Below are 17,828 nucleotides of genomic sequence, written 5' to 3'. Positions count from 1 at the left end.
GCACTGAATTCAATAAACATGCAAATGATCAAACCTGTCCTCCTCCTCCCCTCCCCGTCTTGCCTGCTCCCATCCCAGTCCTCTCTTCATTTCCTCCCCTCCCTCCTCCTCCCCTCCCCATCCCCTCTGGTCAGTTTCACCTATCCTAAGCATGATTGCAGGGGAGTAAATCCCACTGAACTAAATAAGCATGCAAATGATCAATCCATTCTCAGCAAACTTGCACAGGATCCCATTTCTTACCTCCCTGATTAAAAAGCAGGGAAATTCACTAATAGGCAAAAAACCTTGCGGTTTAAGGATGTACCTATAGCTCACAGATATTTCTATCAAACTTTAAAAAGCAGAGAAATTGGGCAGCTATAGTGAATGCACCAGGGGAGCAGGAGACCTGCTGATCGCAGGTGTTGCCACCACTCACCATATGCTCAGAGGCACAAGTTTCCAAATTCTTCCAAGCTACACAGGAAGTGGATTGGACTGTGAAAGACCAACCCAAATTGTGTTTGCATTTTGACAAATTTGCAGGGCAGTACAATATCTCAGAGAGGAGGTCAGGTCTCCTGCTCCCCTGGTACATTCACTATAGTTGCCCAATTTCCCTGCTTTTTAAAGTTTGATAGAGATATCTGTGGGCTATAGGTACGTTCTTAAACCATAAGGTTTTTTGCCTATTAGTGAATATTCTTACACTTATGCTAGTGGTTGTCAGAGCAACCCATGGCAGTACATTCCAAAGATAATTATATGAAATGGGGTACTTTGTCTTGCAAGGGAATATTTATTTTTAAGCCTATGCATCACATTTAGAGTCCTCCAGCTGCTTACTGTTTTTATACTGTACCTTTCTCTAACTTTTAAATCGTTTCATTACATGATGCATATAGTTATTCTTACAGTGCAATTCTCAGCAGGTATACTCAAAAATATTCAGTTGGGTTTACTTCTTAATAAGTGATTAGCATTGTAGGCTTAGTTGTATTGCTATTTTATATAGGCAAGAGGTGGGTGACCTCTTTCCACCCAAGGGCCACATACATCCTCAGCAAGAGCAGGGGGACAGACAAGCAGCATGGACATATGGACATACACACTCTCAGCAGAGGGAGGGACAGACTCAGCTGACACTCAGCCAGTGTTCTTGCTCTCCAGGTCAGGATCTCCTACCGCAGCACTGCCCAGGGGAGCAAAACAAAAACTAAGCAGTCTCTGTTATATTTGCAGAAGGGCCTTTCTACCTCTTCTGCGGCATGATTGCTAGAAGCACCCTAAGAATGGTGCTGGCAGAGGGAGAAGGGGTTCTTTTGCACAGGTAAAAGGAGGTTTCAAAACTAAAAACAATGACCAGGGAAAGTGAGATCTACATCCTCATTGTTGTGTTCTTCTGGGCAGAGAGGTTGAAACATTACCAGTACAACAATGAGGATTAACAGTATGAGGATCAACAGTACCATCTGCGGCTTGGCAAATATATACATTATAATGCCCAACACAGCAGCCAAATTGTTGGGGAGGCAAATGTGGTCCACAGGTTAGCCGCTTCTCCCTCCCCCCCCCCGGGCTAAAGATTAAATGTTAGTTTTATGAATGTCATCCTATTTATTTATTAATTCGTTCATTCTAAATAGCAATGCACTTCTTTTTAGGGCAAAGCCCTCTGAAGGTGGCTTTAAAAGATTATTAGTTTCATATTCATAGCCAAATAATTTAGCTTCATTTATGTATAGCAGGAGTTGTCAGCTGGAACTATATCCAGGCACAATGGAGGGGTGTCTGAGCGCTGCTTCCTCAATTTCTGATGGCCTTAGCAGTTGCAGTATTATTCTGCAGTAATAGTTTTCATCATGCAAAATTATGTGAAAATTGTCTTATGTCCTTTTTTAGATTCTAAGACTATTAAAAGAGAAAAACATGGGAAGAGTAATCTGTCAAGCAACCAATTGTTAAATAATGGTATGTATTATAAATGTAAAGTTTATATTTTTAATAAATAAATAAATAAATGGGCCTTGATATCTGCTCATGCATGGATCTTTCCTGGTTCCTCCTACAGTCCCCAAGAAGCCTCTCCACTTGTGCAAGCTGCCTCTACTTGATTTTGGATAATTATGACTGCCCCTGTGACATAGTCCATGCTGCTCAGGTCTCTCAGTCCTCCTGATATTTTTTCAGAGGGCTGCAGAAGGGAAAAAAAAGATTGGAAAGATGCTTGCTCAAGTGACCTTCTGCTTGCACAGTGTTTTGGATGTTTTAAAATGAGTAGGGCCATGTTACCCCAATGGAAGGCTCTCAGGGATCACACTCTAAAAATGTTCAGAGCCTGACCCAAATGTGGGCCGCACATTTGTGCATGCTTAACACAGACACACATCTTTAATACACAATTACACTCAGTGCACAAGTACACACACACACCATCCCCTTGTGCCCCCTAAAGCTGAACTACACCAATCAGCTGAGGAGCGGGGAGGGTCCAATTTTCATCCCTCTTGTGGTGTGCTGGGTGGGGAGCACCATTCTGGGAGGCACTGAAAAGAATTCATCGTGGTTTGTTGGGATCTCTAATAAATGGAGAGGGCCATGCCCAGTGACATAAGTTATGGGGTGTGGCCTTAGGAAATGAGTGTGGCCTTAGTGGGATGCTGGGTCTAGATGTGGATGCCGAGTGGCCTGGATTAGGCCTATGGGCTGGAGTTTCCCTATCCCTGTTTTAAAAGAACTTTTAAAAATATTTCCGTTTTGGTTAATTATTATTTGATGTTTCTGATCAGTGGCAACCTAACAATGTGATAACTGATGAATCATTAGTGTTAAATTTTAGTTTTATAATTGCCTTTGGCTTACTGGTGTATATGCTGAGGTTCTTTCCAAACCTACAACTTTATGAGGTGGGCTGAGGGCTGCCTGTTTAAAAACAAAAACAAACTTCCCTGTTGGAAATAGCTGCTCAGAGCAGCTAGAAAGCCTAGCTGCTACTGTGACCACTTCACACATGTTGCAAACAAGGTCATAAATGCCCCTAGGGTCAACCAGGCATGATGACATACTATCCCATCCAGGAACATTGTGTGGAAAAAAGATGGCTGCTTAATTGGGCTTATGGGGCAGCCATAGTTCCCCCCCCCTTCATATACTGTTTTCGTGAGGGACAGCATGCCATTGTATCTCATTGCTCCCAGGGGCATTTACTTCTTAATTTTTTATTATTTACAAATAAACATACTTCTGTGTATTCAGGATGACTTCCTTGCATGGTCACATTTTGCTTCCAAACAGACAAGCTTTAAATCCAGCAGAATTTTCTATTATAAGGAACAAATAAGCCCTGTAACAAAATGTTGCTTTGTATCCTCTCTCCTAAAAGGGAGTGTGTTGTATCCAGCACAGGGTCCAGTCAGTGCAACAGTTTCTGCTCATGCAGCAGCACTTCCTCTCCTACACCCTGTTCTATGGGCTTCCCCAGCCCCCTGGAACAGATTTGGGAAGAGGGCAGGGTGGGGGATGGGAAGTCCTGTTGAGCAAGTGAAAATCCTTGTGGTGATGGGATGCTTAGTTATCACTACGTTGGATACAACCCAGGGATCCAGCAGAGCATTCTACTTCTCTATTGTGCATGCACTCTCACCTTCACTCCCTCCCTCCCCCCGTGTTCCCTTACCCCCAGTGTTAGGCTGCATACATACCATACATTAAAACACATTTAAAGCAGGTCCCCCCCCCAAGAATAATGGAAACTGCCCTCACAGAGCGGCAGTTCCCTGCTGTTAAGGGTGCTTAAATAGTTTATGAACTACAGTTCCCAGGATTCTTGTGGGGGGTGAATGTGCTTTAAATGTATGGTGTGTACACAGCCTTATTCTATATTCCTTGGCTGGTGAACATGCTCAGTCGTCATTGTGCTTTGTTCCCCATTAGGTTTTTTTTAAAAAAAATCTACTTCTGGAAACCTGAGTTATGCTGATGATTCCATGTTGCCTCAGGGCAGTGCTTTGGCTACTTCCCATCCAAGTTTATGGTTGGAAGCAGTGATGATGGCATAGGTGCCTGCATTTAGACTGCAATCCAGTATGCAACTACTAACCTGCAAGCAAGTTTAATTGAATTCAGTGAGACTTGCTTCTGAATTGACTTGCATAGGATAGAACTGTTAAATCAATTTTTTAAAAGTTTTCGATAGGCCAAAAAGCTGCCCTGATTTCAAAATATTATGAATACAAGAACTTGTAAAATTGCAGATGATGAACACCATCTTGAGAGAGACATTCTCTCACAGACAATAGGAAATGTTCTTAGAAGAGACATGGCAATTACAACACATACATTCATCATAGAAAACAAAGCAAGTATGTGTTTTTCTCTTAATGTTTTTGTTTTTATTCATGTGGAAATATATGCAAATTTAATTGGTTGGTCATCTAAAACTCATACAGTTAACTGACGTAAGATTACTTTTATTGGGCAACAGCCCCAACGAAGGTTTTTTTTCACATGGCAAGCCAATGCATACCCCCAAGCTCACCTGCATTTTATCATTTGTGTGATATGCATGCAAACTCCAATCTGACAATAGTTGCATGATATGACTGGAGGAGGCTAATCCAGGGGAGACATACAACTGGGTGTCCTACAGATGTTCAGGGCTACAACTCCCATCAGACCCCGTTAGTGCAGAGGGCTGCTTACAGTAGGGAAAATAGAGATTTGAAATATGTAGGTCAGAGAAGCATCTGTAGACCGTTGTCAGTTGCCCCTGTCTGGATTACCAAGATGAAATGGATGAGAGGCTTCTCTAGACATGTCACTCCACTGATTGTGATTTTCTTATCTTGCTTTCTGTTCTTTGTGTATGTTTAGGTTCTCAAAACCAGAGTCAGCCTAATCTGGTTTCAGATGTGAAAAGAGTGAGGGGCTTCTTGAAGCTAATAGTGGAGCCATGTGCTAAGATATGGTTCTGAAACAGTATAGGAGCTGTCCCAAAGGCAACTAAAGCAAGGAACTAGGCAGCATAACTCAGGGTGGGTGGAGGAACCTGTGGCTCTCCACAACTTCCCATCATTCCTGAACATTGGTCATGCTAGCTGAGCCTGATGAATGTTATAGTTCAACATATCTGGAAGGCTGCAGGTTCTCCCTCATTGGCATAGATGTTGCACCAGCTAGGCAGCCCCCAAGGGTTTTTACGGCAGGTTTTGCAGTGGCACTTTCTCTGGTGCACAGTGCAGGCCTTAATCCTGGGAATCCTTGTCAGGATCTCATTTTCAGGAAAAGAGGCCCCATCCTGCTAGGTAAGGCCTTTGCTTCCTAACAGTGGCTTGTATTGCTGGTGTCTTTGCTCTTGAGTCCAACGTGCGATCGTTGGGGAATGGAGTACTATGGCATATGGGAAGCCCAGGCATGAGACAAAGAGTGTACAGTGCCTTGCAAAAGTATTCAGACCCCTGACCAATGCTGTCATATTACTGAATTACAAATGGTACATTGTAATTTCGTTCTGTATGATATTTTATTTTGAAACACTGAAATTCAAAATCAATTATTATAAGGTGACATAGGTTTTATGTTGGGAAATGTTTGTAAGAAACATAAAAAACTGAAACATGTTGCTTGCATATGTATTCAACCCCTGCGCTGTGGAAGCTCCCAGTTTACACAGGTGAAAGAAATCGCCCTATCAAGGACACAATTACCTTACCATTGGCCTCCACCTGTGAACCATTAGTTGCTGTCACATTATCAGGATAAAAACCCCACGGTTGAAGGATCATTGTTCAGTCTGTGAATCTGAAGGAAAATGAAGACCAAAGAGCATTCTACAGAAGTGAGAAATAATGTAATAGAAATGCATAGATTAGGAAAAGGGTACAAAATAATATCCAAGTGTTTGTATATCCCAGTGAGCACAGTTGGATCAATAATCAGGAAGTGGAAGCTGCATCACACCACCCAGGCACTGCCAAGAAAAGGCCGTCCCTCAAAACGCAGCGCTCAAATGTGAAAGAGACTTGTGAGAGAAGCCACAGAGAGGACAACAATCACTTTGAAGGAGCTACAGAGTTCAGTGGGTGGGAGTGGGGTAATGGTGCACCAGCCAACCATATCAAGAGCTCTGCATAACACTGGCCTGTATGGGAGGGTGGCAAGAAAGAAGCCGTGACTCAAAAGGTACCATCTGAAAGCACATCTGGAGTTTTCCGGAAACCGTAAGTGTGCCCCAGCTGCAATGTGGGAAAAGGTTTTGTTGTCAGATGAGACCAAGATAGAGCTTTTTGGCCAAAACTCAAAGCAATATGTGTGGTGCAAACCTAACACTGCCCATGCCAAAATCCCTCCCGACACTGTGTGCAAAGCTGGTACGTACCTACCCCAAAAGACTTAAAGCTGTTATAGCAGCAAAAGGTGGCTCTACCTAATATTAATGTGTGGGGGTTGAATACTTATGGAAGAAATATGTTTCAGTTTTTTATGTTTCTTACAAACATTCCCAAAATAAAACCAATGTCACCTTATGATAATTGATTTTGAGTTTCAGTGTTTCAAAATAAAATATACAGAATGAAATTACAGTGTACCATTTGTAATTCATTAATATGAGAGCATTGGTCAGGGGTCTGAGTACTTTTGCAAGGCACTGTATATCTGAGCCTCTGGATCCAGTGAGGTCCAAGGACAGGAGATTCTTCATAGCTGTTGTCCTGGGGGCTACCAAGTACTTCTGACTCCCAACATTTACCGGGGTCTGCATGGGACTGTCTCATTTTCTGCATATGTCCCATATATTTATTTAAAATACTTATAAACCACTTAGAGATTTTATATATACATGTATATATAAAGTGGTATACAACATAAAAACAGTAAAACCATAGAATAAAAGTATATAAAAACAGGAATTCAGGAATTTATACAGACAAAAATGGGGTCTGATCTTGTGGGTCAGGGAACCTGGGTAAATCAATACCACTTTACAAGATGTCTGAAGCAACTGAGGCTCTGGGAGCTGACGGATACTGACAGGGTAGAGAACGCAATGTCAGTACTTACCACCATTTCCTCTGCATGTTGCCTTGGGATGTAAATAGACTCACTGCCTAAGGCCTCTTTCCATTCTACTCTGTACTCAAGTATAGGTTTCTGTTCATCCTACACAATCCCTTTCATCACTTGCTTGTTTGTATAAGACCAGTGACACTTGTGGAACCATATTCCACATTAGTCTCACCAGGGCCAGCTCCAGGCATGTGGGGGCCCTTGGGCATCAGCTTGCCCTGGCCCCCCCGGTGGGTGGGTGTGCGTGTATGCATTCGCGTGGCCCCCCGTGCACCCCCCATGGCCCCCCTACCTGTCTAGTCTTTACCATTGCCCTTAATGAAGATGGCGGCCACGGTTTCCCTAAGGGGAATAAAGCCTCCGCTGCCATCTTTGTTGATGGCACACATGCATGCTACGCGCACACATCTCTGCCATCAACTAAGATGGCGGCAGCGGCGGCAGTACCTTAGGGAAGCTGTGGCCGCCATCTTCATTACGGGCAATGCTAAAAAGCCAGCTGACAGGTAAGTGGGGGGTGCGGATCATGGAAGGGGAGCAGAGGGCTCCTCAGGGCCCCCTCAGGGGCTCCTGTAGCTCTGGAGCCCTTGGGCCAGTGCCCAACCTGGCTACCTTTTAGAACCGGCCCTGAGTCTCACATATAGTAATAAAAAACGTTCTGCTTCTGAATACCAGTTGCTGGGAACTGCAGGCACAGAGAGTGCTATTGCACTCAGGTTCTACTTGCAGGCTTCACATGGGCTTCTGGTTGGCCATTGTGTGAATGTTCTTAACGTAGTAGGTTTATGTTTTTCCATAACGTAGTAGGTTTATGCAAAGCGGCAATCCACAGGATAAAGTATGTGGGGGACTCCCCAGATATACCAAAATTATAAGTAGTAAAAACAACACCCAACCCAAAATATCTCAGCAAGACAGCCAACTGTTCAGTATTGTTAGAGAATTTGTAAGAGAAGGAAGGGATTCAAACTACCACAGACAAATGTCCAAGATGGAAAAATAAAGCAGCAAAATGATAATAAAACAGGCAGTAATCAATAGGGGAAAATGAAAGAAAATCATAGAAGCCATCAAGGGGAAAAGAGCAATATTATTTATTTATAAATTTATATGTATACTGCTATTTCATTTTTAGAAAACATCAAAATAGTTTACAACAAATAAAAAACATAACAGTAAAAACCATTAAAAGTACAGTAAAAAAAGGTCAACCACTGTAAAAAGACATCTTTTTAATTGCCCGAATAAGCCTGGTGGAACAGAGAGCTTTTCAGAGGCATTTAAAGGTTAAAACAGAAGGCGCCTGCTGAATTTCTGTTGGCAGAGCATTCCAAAGAACTGGGCAGGACACTGAAGGCTGAATTTTGTGTAGATGTTAAATGAGCCTTGCCGACTCGGGATGGCCAATGCCACTTCTGCAAATGGTCTCAGTGATCGAGCTGGGACGTAAGGGTTCAGGTGGTCCCTGAGATACCCTGGACCTAAGTTATTCAGGGCTTTGTAAATTAATACAAGGACCTTGAACCTAGCTTGGTAGTGGATGGGGAGCCAGTGCAGATGATGTGTCATATGTTGTGGGCCATGTGCCCCCATCAGCAGCTTGGCTACTGCATTTTGCACCTGCTGAAACTTCCAAGGACAGCCCCACATAGAGTGCATTGCAGTAATCCAGCATCAAAAGTTACCAATACATGAAGTACAGTGGTCAGGCTATCCCTGTCCAGGAATGGCTGTAATTGACAAACCAGACAAAGTTGGTAAAAGGCACTCTTAGCCACAGAGGATACTTGGGCCTCTAGTGACAAAGATGAATCCAGGACTATCCCTAAGCTATGGACCTGCTCCTTCAGAGAGGGAGCATGAGCCATCCAGAACAGGTAACATGTCTATCTCCTGGACATGGGAACTACCTACCCAAAGAGCCCCCATCTTTCCAGCATTCAAAATGCTCAAAGGAATAAGAATAAAACATTATTATTTAAATTTATTGCCAACCCTTCTCCTGAAGTTTCCAGGTCAGGTTACAACAGTTTTAAAACACATTATTAAAAACAGTTAAAAACAACTTAAAATCACATCACCAAAAATAGAGTGGGTCCTAAAAAATATACATCTCAGGTGTCAAAGGCCAAGGTAAAGACATGTGTCTTCAGCATTTATTGAAAACTACAGTGAAGTTACCAGACACACTTGTGGGGAGAGGGAGTTCCACACCTTAGGGGCTGCCTCAGAGAATGATCTCTCCCGGGACAGCCCCCACAAGCTTCTGAGGGTGGCAGAACTACCAAAACGGCCCCCTCTGCTGATCTCAACACCTGAGAGGGTCTGAAGGGACCTAAGCCATTTAGGGCTTTAAATGGTAATATGAGCAGCTTGAATTGGGCTTGGAAACAAACTGGCAACCAATGCAACAGGGTTTATATGAGTTCTAAAGAGGACCCTAGCCAGTAATCTGGCTGCTGCATTTTGGACCAGGAGATTCCACATCGTCTTCAAGGGTAGCCCCACATAGCATGCATTGCAATAATCCAATCTGGAAGTTACCAGAGCATGGAGTGCTGTGGCCAAGTCATCTCTATATAGAAGGAGCTGAAGCTGGTGAACCAGCTGGAGCAGGAAAATGGTACTCCTAGCCACTGAGATGGCCTGAGTCTCCAGTGACCTCCAAGCTGTGGTCCTGCTCTTTCCAGGGGAGTGCAACCCCATCCAGAACAGACCGTCTCTCCATCACATAAGCATGACAACTCTGGACACATAACACCTCTGTATTTTCAGGATTCAGCCTCAATTTATTGGCCCATATCCAGCCAGTATCCAGCCCATCACCACCTCCAAGCACTGGGCCAGCACCTCAACTGCCTCTCCTGATTCAGTTGGAACAGAGAGATAGAGCTGAGTGTAATCTGTATATTTATGATACCTTACTCCAAATCTCCTGAAGACAGCTCCCAGCGACTACATATAGTAGCATGGGGGACAAGATGGAATGCTGCAAAACACCACAGGACAGTTCTCATGGTGCTGAACAATAGCCTTCCATAACTACTTTTTGGAAGCAGCTCAGGAGGTAACAGTGCCCCCAACTCCCACCTTCCTGAGATGCTCCAGAAAGATACCGTGATCAGCAGTATTGAAAGCTGCTGAGAGATCAAGGAAAATGAGCAGTGTTGCATTCCCCCTATCTTTCTCTTGACAGGAGAGTTAACCAGGGCGACTAAGGTAGTTTCATGGTGCATCTAAGGCAGGGATGAGCAACCTGTGGCTCATGTTATTGGATTACAACTCCCCTCAGCCCCAACCAGTATGGCCATTGGTTAGGGATGATGGAAATTGTAGTCCAGCAGCACTTAGAGGGCCAAAGTATAGAACGTCTGATCTAAGTAAGGAGGGAGAGAAAGGGAACTAAATAAAGAATGATCAGGGTTTTTTTTAATGCATAAAGTTCAAAGAACTGATTTGTGTAAAGTTTTCATAGCAAAAAAGATGACAACACAGAACAAAGGCAGCAATGAGACATTTCAAGCTAAAACACCAGCATTAATAACAGCCCCAAATGGAGTGACATATAGCTGTGTGGAAAAAGTAAAACTTGGGAGCAGAGGGAGAAAGTAATGTTTCTAAGCTAAGCCAAGGGGGAAAAAATGACACTCTGTTGTCATATAGACAGTTATACAACAGACTGAGGGTGTTAAGCAGAATTTTTTTTCTTCAAAAAAAGTGTGAAAATGACACAGCAAAGAGAGGACTTCTAAAAGTGAACAGCCGTACTCAAGTTCTGTGAGCAGAATTGGGGTGAGAAGCATAGCCCACCTCTGGAAAGTTGTGACCTGATTCTGGTCAAGATGGCCTCTCCTCCTTACCCTGACTCTGCAACAATTTTAAAGTTCTGAAACAATAATGAGTTGGATACAGATCTCCATGAGTGGAACATATGAAATTTTCCATGTGATGAATGGTAGAAATCCAGTACTGACAAAGCAGAAATGTAATGTTGGAACATGATGTTAAGTTGTAGGAGTGCCATAGTTGTTTTGCTCGCATCAGGCTGGGGGAGTATTTCTGCTAGTTGCCAAGAACATGGCTATATGGATTTTATTAGTAATTATTAGCAGCTTCCCCAGCCTGGCACCCTACAGATGTTTTAGATTACAATTGTCATCAGCTGTTAAGGTTGGGGAAAGTCCGCTATACAGTATCTAACAAAGCCACTAGGTGGCAGCATAGTATCATTTTTAGTGGCTTAATTTTTATTTATTATGTGATGAAAGGGAGTAGAATGCATGAAGACATGGAGGATGTGCACAGATTACCAGTATAAGAAGGGATTTTGACATGTTGTCCAAAGTTATGTCTGTAGACTGACCAGTGTATGACATATCTTGTCTTGGTCTGTGTAAGTACTGGAGTGTCAACTATCCCCTCTTGTTAGTCTGTCATGTTGCTGCTCCAGTTGAAGGGTAGGAGGAAAGGAGGATAGCAAGAGGTTGCAGAAAGAAAGGGAGGAGGAGATGGGGTTGTGGGGAGAGCACATGAGCTGTGTATGTGTGTGTGTAAGAGGGAAGAAAAAGGGAGGCTTTCCCTCCCTCAGTCCTATTCCTTCAGTTCACTATGTGTGTTTCGGGAGTGGGGATCTCTATCCTGTCCTGTCCCTTCATGTGTACATTATCACGCATAGGTGTGGCATATGTGATATGCAATTTTATGTACATGTTGTTTTTAGCCAGTGGTTGAAGCAGGTTCATGCCCATCTCTGTCTCCTCTCCATGACTGCAAATTATTGCACAGCCACCTGTTAAAAAAAAAATCTTCCATCTGGATTTTTGAGTGGAGCAGATACTGATTCTTGAGGATTTCCACAAATTTATGCAGCTGCACAGCTGTACAGTAGTGAGAACAAACAATTACATTTTAAAAAGTAGTATTTTAAAAGGATTATCCATCTACCTCAGCCCTTCTCATAGGGTGGCAGAGGGGGACTGCTTTATTGTCCTGGGATAACTGGCTGCTGTGTAAACATAGAAATTAATTCTTATTCAGCAGTGTTGTGAAGGACGGGATAGATACAAAGGAAATGCAGACCCGCAAACGTAACACACTAAAAGATTGAGCTGTTCTAAGCTGCAGTGTAGACACAGCTTAAGTGTGAATGTACACTAGTATGTTTTTTTCAATAATGATTCTCTTCCCCCCTCCCCCTCCCTCCGTTTACATAAAGAAATGTCCCTTTTTATTTTATGTTAATGCTCTTAGGTTTCAGTCTGGAAACTGGTGAAGCCACTTCTATTTCACTAAAGCTACTCCTGAAAAACTGGCACTTAATTTGGAAATACATGGTTTCCATTTTTTTTACTTGAATATTTTTCCCTCTGGAAAGAAAAGCATCATTATCCATATGTGTAAGAAAGTTCAGATACTTGAAACCTTTGTTTACTTTCTGGTAGCCGGTAAACTAGAGTGCTAACTGCTTCCGTCACCCACAAATGATGACAAATACACAACAGATGGAAGAAAATAACATAAAATCTGTGTGCTTCCTTTACATTGAAGTATTTTTATATCATCTTAACAATATGTTTAAAAGTTGCCCCCATATTTTTTTCTAGAATATTTTAATTGGGATAACTACTTGAAAGAGACTGGATCCTTAGCTGCGCCTTCACATTGTTTCAGACAGGTAAACAATTTAAAATACAAATAAGTGTACAAAAAACTTTCTGTATTGGCTATAAATAATATCAACAGATGGCCTTATATGTTTTTCTGCTGTAGCTCCTTGATATTGCTTACCTTCATATAGGTATCTGCTACACGCTTGTGAGATCTACTTTATTTTTTACAATAACCTCAAGGTCCAATAATCAGGGCTAGGTTCCAAATAATGTGGTTGGTGGGTGTGAGGGTGGAGTCAATTAGCTGTTTTACTCCATGAACCATACACTGTATATAGATGCGTAGGTATACAAACCTATATCTGAGTTGGTATAGATCAAGGATGATAACACAACTCTCCAAGTGGCCAGTGCTGCATAAAGACCTGGTCAGTAATAGTATATTTTATAAGTTAAGAACACCGAAGAGCATTAGCACAAGGAAAGGCATAGGGCCAAACATTTTTTAAAAACTCTCAAATACTTGCTGTGGGGAGTTGGAACCACCTGTCAATCAACGGCAAATCACCCACAGATCTGCCAATAGATACCAATCTACCTTCTGCACACCTCCCTGTTATACAACCCACGTGGATATTTTGCAAGTTCCATATACTCCTAATATTCAGAAAAATAATTTCCAGTGGCTTTTAAAATAATAAGGGTTAGATGCATAAGTGAAAAGCTTCTGGCCTGAAGATGCTAAACCTTTGATAGGTCTCTTAAAGCTGTAGTCCAAAGTGAACTTAAATGGAAGTAAATTCCATTAAAATCAATGAGACAAGTTGCAAGAAGGTAAGTTTAAGAAGTGTCAGCTTATTATAGTAGCGCAAAAGAATTTGTGTAAGAAGCCAACCTTTTGCAGTGGATCACATCTTGGATGTAGATATAGGATAGCTCATCCATTGAGTTTGTAGGGCTGTTCTGTGTATGTCACTATCTCTTAGCCTAACCTAACTTTATAATGTGAGGATACAATATGTATTCCCTTTGTTAAACTGAAGAGTGATTTATAGCAAGTATAAATGGCATTTAGGGCACATGGAATAATTGCCTAGGGCCGGAAACAGAATCAAATATTTACTTGCCAGGAAATTTTCCAGCCGTTTCATTGGGGAAGTATACTTGTACTCAACCCAGAAGATTGAGAAGCAATTACAGTGGTAATAAATAAGCATCCAGACATTCAGAAAACACTTGTGACTAGCCAAAAAAGTACTACCGATTCCATCTCTCTCTCTTCCTCTCCCTCACCCCTGGGAAAATAGTCCAGTAAATGCCTTATCTTTCCTTTCTTGTAGTCTAGGGTTCCACCAAGCAATGATTTCAAAGTGGGAATGAAATTGGAAGCCCATGACCCTCGCAATGTTACCTCAGTGTGTATAGCTACAGTTATTGGAATTACGGGTGCCAGATTAAGGCTGCGGCTTGATGGAAGTGACAACAAAAATGACTTCTGGAGACTAGTGGATTCATCTGACATACAGCCAATTGGGACCTGTGAGAAGACAGGAGGAATGCTTCAGCCTCCACTAGGTAAGAAAACATGTTTACTTTGAAGTCTTTGTTGGTTTGAAATAACATAGCAAAATGCCAGCAGCCAGAAATCAAAAGAGTAAAGAATAGACTATATTTAATGGGTTATATCTGATGGTTGCTTTACAGTAATGGAAAGCACCTGCACAAGGCAGAGCATCCAGTTGTTCATCGACTCACCTTCACTTCCTTCAGCCTTTTGTGACGGATCACCTGCTGATTCTGAAGAAGATTCTGTAACCTTGAGGAACAGCTTTTCAGGACTGCGCTGGGGGGGGGGAGCTACAGTGTACAAGGGGATGTCAGATGCCCAGCTTTGCACAAATGAAAGTGCCTCAATTGGATACACACCTATAGTGTGTGGGCATCTTTATATATTTTCAAAAACACGTTTTACACAATAGCAGTAGCCTTGCTCTGTATGAAAGTAGACCAGATATGGAATTCACTAATAGGCAAAAAAAAACCCTTGTGGTTTAAGAACGTACCTATAGCCCACAGATATTTCTATCAAATTTTAAAAAGCAGGGAAATTGGGCAGCTATAGTGAATGCACTAGGGGAGCAGGAGACCTGACCTCCTCTCTGAGATATTGTACTACCCTACAAATTGGTCAAAATGCAAACACAATTTGGGTTCATCTTTCACAGTTCAATCCACTTCTTGTGTAGCTTGCAAGAATTTGGTAACATGTGCCTCTGAGCATATGGTGAGTGGTGGCAACACCTGCCATCTCCAAAGATAATTATATTTTTGTGTTTGTTGGTGTTCTTACTTTGCTTCTTTCCTGTGTTACTAATGTTTCCACAGAGAATCTAAACTAGAAAAGTTTATTTCCCCCATTATTCATCTTAGAAATCTGTGTCAAATTTATTTTTATTTATTTCAAAGCCTTTTTATTGGTCAATGTCATATGATGGTGAAGACAGCCTTTTGTATTTCAAACTGGACGTTATGTTCCATTTCTATTTTGGGTGCATTAAAAGTTGAATCTGAAACTGCAGTTTGATGTAAAATCAGACTGATTACAATATATTGCTACTTCAGCAATGACTAGTTGTTGGAAAAAAGAGCATGCATGTTTTTAGCCTGCTATGTTTCAACCACTTTATTTAAGGCAAAGTGGGCATGGTCAAATAAAAACATAGAGCACACCTAGAATTTTGCTAGAACATATTTCATCTCCCACTGTTTTATCTTGTGCAAATTGAGACACTCCTGAGGTCCACTGGAGACTATTCTGCAGACGTCAGTGCCATTATTCCACAATTATGTTTGGAGTTTTTTTAGTGTAAATTTTGCAAAGTGTTGCTGTACTTCACATATTCACAGAAATAGAAACAAAAGAAAATGATGCTCAGAGGCACAAGTTACCAAATTCTTCCAAGCTACACAGCAAGTGGATTGGACTGTGAAAGACCAACCCAAATTGTGTTTGCATTTTGACCAATTTGTAGGGCAGTACAATATCTCAGAGAGGAGGTCAGGTCTCCTGCTCCCCTGGTGCATTCACTATAGCTGCCCAATTTTCCTGCTTTTTAAAGTTTGATAGAAATATCTGTGAGCTATAGGTACGTTCTTAAACTGCAAGGTTTTTTGCCAGTAGTGAATTTCCCTGCTTTTTAATCTGGGAGGTAAGAAATGGGATCCTGTGCAAGTTTGCTGAGAATGGACTGATCATTTGCATGCTTATTGAGTTCAGCCGGATTTACTCCCCTGCAATCATGCTTAGGATAGGTGAAACTGACCAGAGGGGATGGGGAGGGGAGGAGGAGGAAGAGGAGGAGGGAGGGGAGGAAAGGCAGAGTGGAGGACTGGGATGGGAGCAGGCAGGCGGAGGAGGGGAGGAGAAGGACAGCTTTGATCATTTGCATGTTTATTGAGTTTATTGATTTACTCCCATGCAATCATGCTTAGGATAGGCAAAACTGACCGGGGGGGAGGGAGGGAGGGCTGGTGTGGGCAGGTGAGAAGGAAGAAGGAAGAGGTGGGAGGAGGAAGGGAGAGGAGAGGGGAAGGAGGGGGAAAGCAGGTCTGATCATTTGCATGCTTATTGAATTCAATGGGATTTACTCCTATGCAGTCATGGTTAGGATAGGAAAAACTGACCGAGGGGGAGGAGGAAGAGGAGGAAGTGTATTGGAGGGGGGCAGAGGGAGGGGGAGGGCAGGTTTGATCATTTGCATGCTTATAGAGTTCAATGGTATTTACTTCCATGCAATCATGCTCAAGATAGGTAAAACTGACCATGGGCAGGAGGAAGGGGAGGGGGAGGAGGGGATTGGAAAGGGATGGGGAGGGGCAAAGGAAGGGGGAGGGAAGGGGCAAGAGTCGACCGGAGTTATGGCAACCCTTTGAATAGGGTTTTCATTTTAACCAATATTCAGAGGTGGTTTTACCATTGTCTTCCTCTGAGGCTGAGAGGCAGTGATTGGACCAAGGTCACCTAGCGAGCTTCATGGCTGTTTGGGCATTCAAACCCTGGTCTCCCAGGTTGTAGTCCAACACTGACCTGGGGGAGGGGCAGGGAGGGGAGGGGAGGAGATTGGGTGGGTGGGCACTGGGCAGAGGGGAAAACCCTTTCCTTTCCAAAAGGAAAACACTGTGAACAATATCATTGCTTTTCAGCATTTCCCTCACCTTTTTATTCTACAGCAGGCACATGTAGCCTCCCACCCAAATTTAAACCAAAGCTGTCCCTGGCCACATCCACACCAGGCTTTTATTTCACTTTGAACAGTCATGGCTTCTCTCAAAGAATCCTGGGAAGTGTAGTTAGTGAAGGGTGCTGAGAGTTGCTAGGAGACGCCCTGTTCCCTTCATAGACCTTCAATTAGAGTGGCTGACTGTTAAACCAGTCTGGCCACTGGAGCTCTGTCAGTAAAATAGGAGTCTCCTCTCAGCACGCTTCACAAACTACACTTCCCAGGATTCTCTGAGGGAAGCCATGACTGTCTCAAGTGAAATTAAAGTCTGGTGTGGGTGTGGCCCCCTGATTAGCCAAGCCCAGCAGCTGTGAGTCTGACTTTTAGAACACTGATAGTTGGTTCTTACTGAGCATGCCCAACATTATCAGGGTTCCAGCCAAAATGTCTTAAATTAATTAAAAATCAGCCAGGCATTTTTTTAACTTTTAAACTACAGAGGATGAAGGTCAGAGTATGGGGCAGGGTCAGTATTAGGATTACAGGTACTCTGTGAACATGGCTGATTTTTAATGAATTTCAACAAATTTTGAGAATTCTGAGAGAAAAAAGTCCGAAAGGGCTCTGGTTTCCCCCCCTCTTTTTAGACTTTGAACTCTCGATTCTCTCTGACTGTTTTGTATATCGCCGTGAAAATTAGAGGGTTGTTAAACAAGTGTTTCTGAGTTCAGGACTATACATTTTGTAAGGTTTTGTTTTGAAATGAGCTTATGGGAAGCATCAGAATGGCATGGGGGTATTTTCAATTTAACATTGCGGAATCTGAAAAATCCACGCTGGCTATAGTATACAGCCACTCTTGTATAAGTAGGCTAAATTGCCTTGCTGATATTATTTATGCCAAAACAGGACCAGTTCCCCACTCATGATTCCCTACAAATGTCACGTGAAC

At 42.6% G+C, this 17,828-nt stretch overlaps 1 protein-coding gene across 6 annotated transcripts in view; it reads left to right on the top strand.

Moving 5' to 3' along the window:
• SCML2 (Scm polycomb group protein like 2) overlaps positions 1-17,828 on the top strand; it is a 56,448-nt gene that overhangs the window by 14,814 nt on the left and 23,806 nt on the right. For all 6 annotated transcript variants that reach the window (XM_061627231.1, XM_061627234.1, XM_061627232.1 and 3 more), the window contains exons 3-5: positions 1,885-1,953; positions 12,651-12,721; positions 13,997-14,231. In XM_061627231.1, coding sequence (XP_061483215.1) covers positions 1,885-1,953; positions 12,651-12,721; positions 13,997-14,231 — 375 coding nt within the window. The remainder of the gene's footprint in view (positions 1-1,884; positions 1,954-12,650; positions 12,722-13,996; positions 14,232-17,828) is intronic.

The sequence above is a fragment of the Rhineura floridana genome, chromosome 5 (assembly GCF_030035675.1).
Source record: "Rhineura floridana isolate rRhiFlo1 chromosome 5, rRhiFlo1.hap2, whole genome shotgun sequence".
Lineage (NCBI taxonomy): Eukaryota > Metazoa > Chordata > Lepidosauria > Squamata > Rhineuridae > Rhineura > Rhineura floridana.
This window is presented reverse-complemented; position numbering and strand designations above follow the sequence as displayed.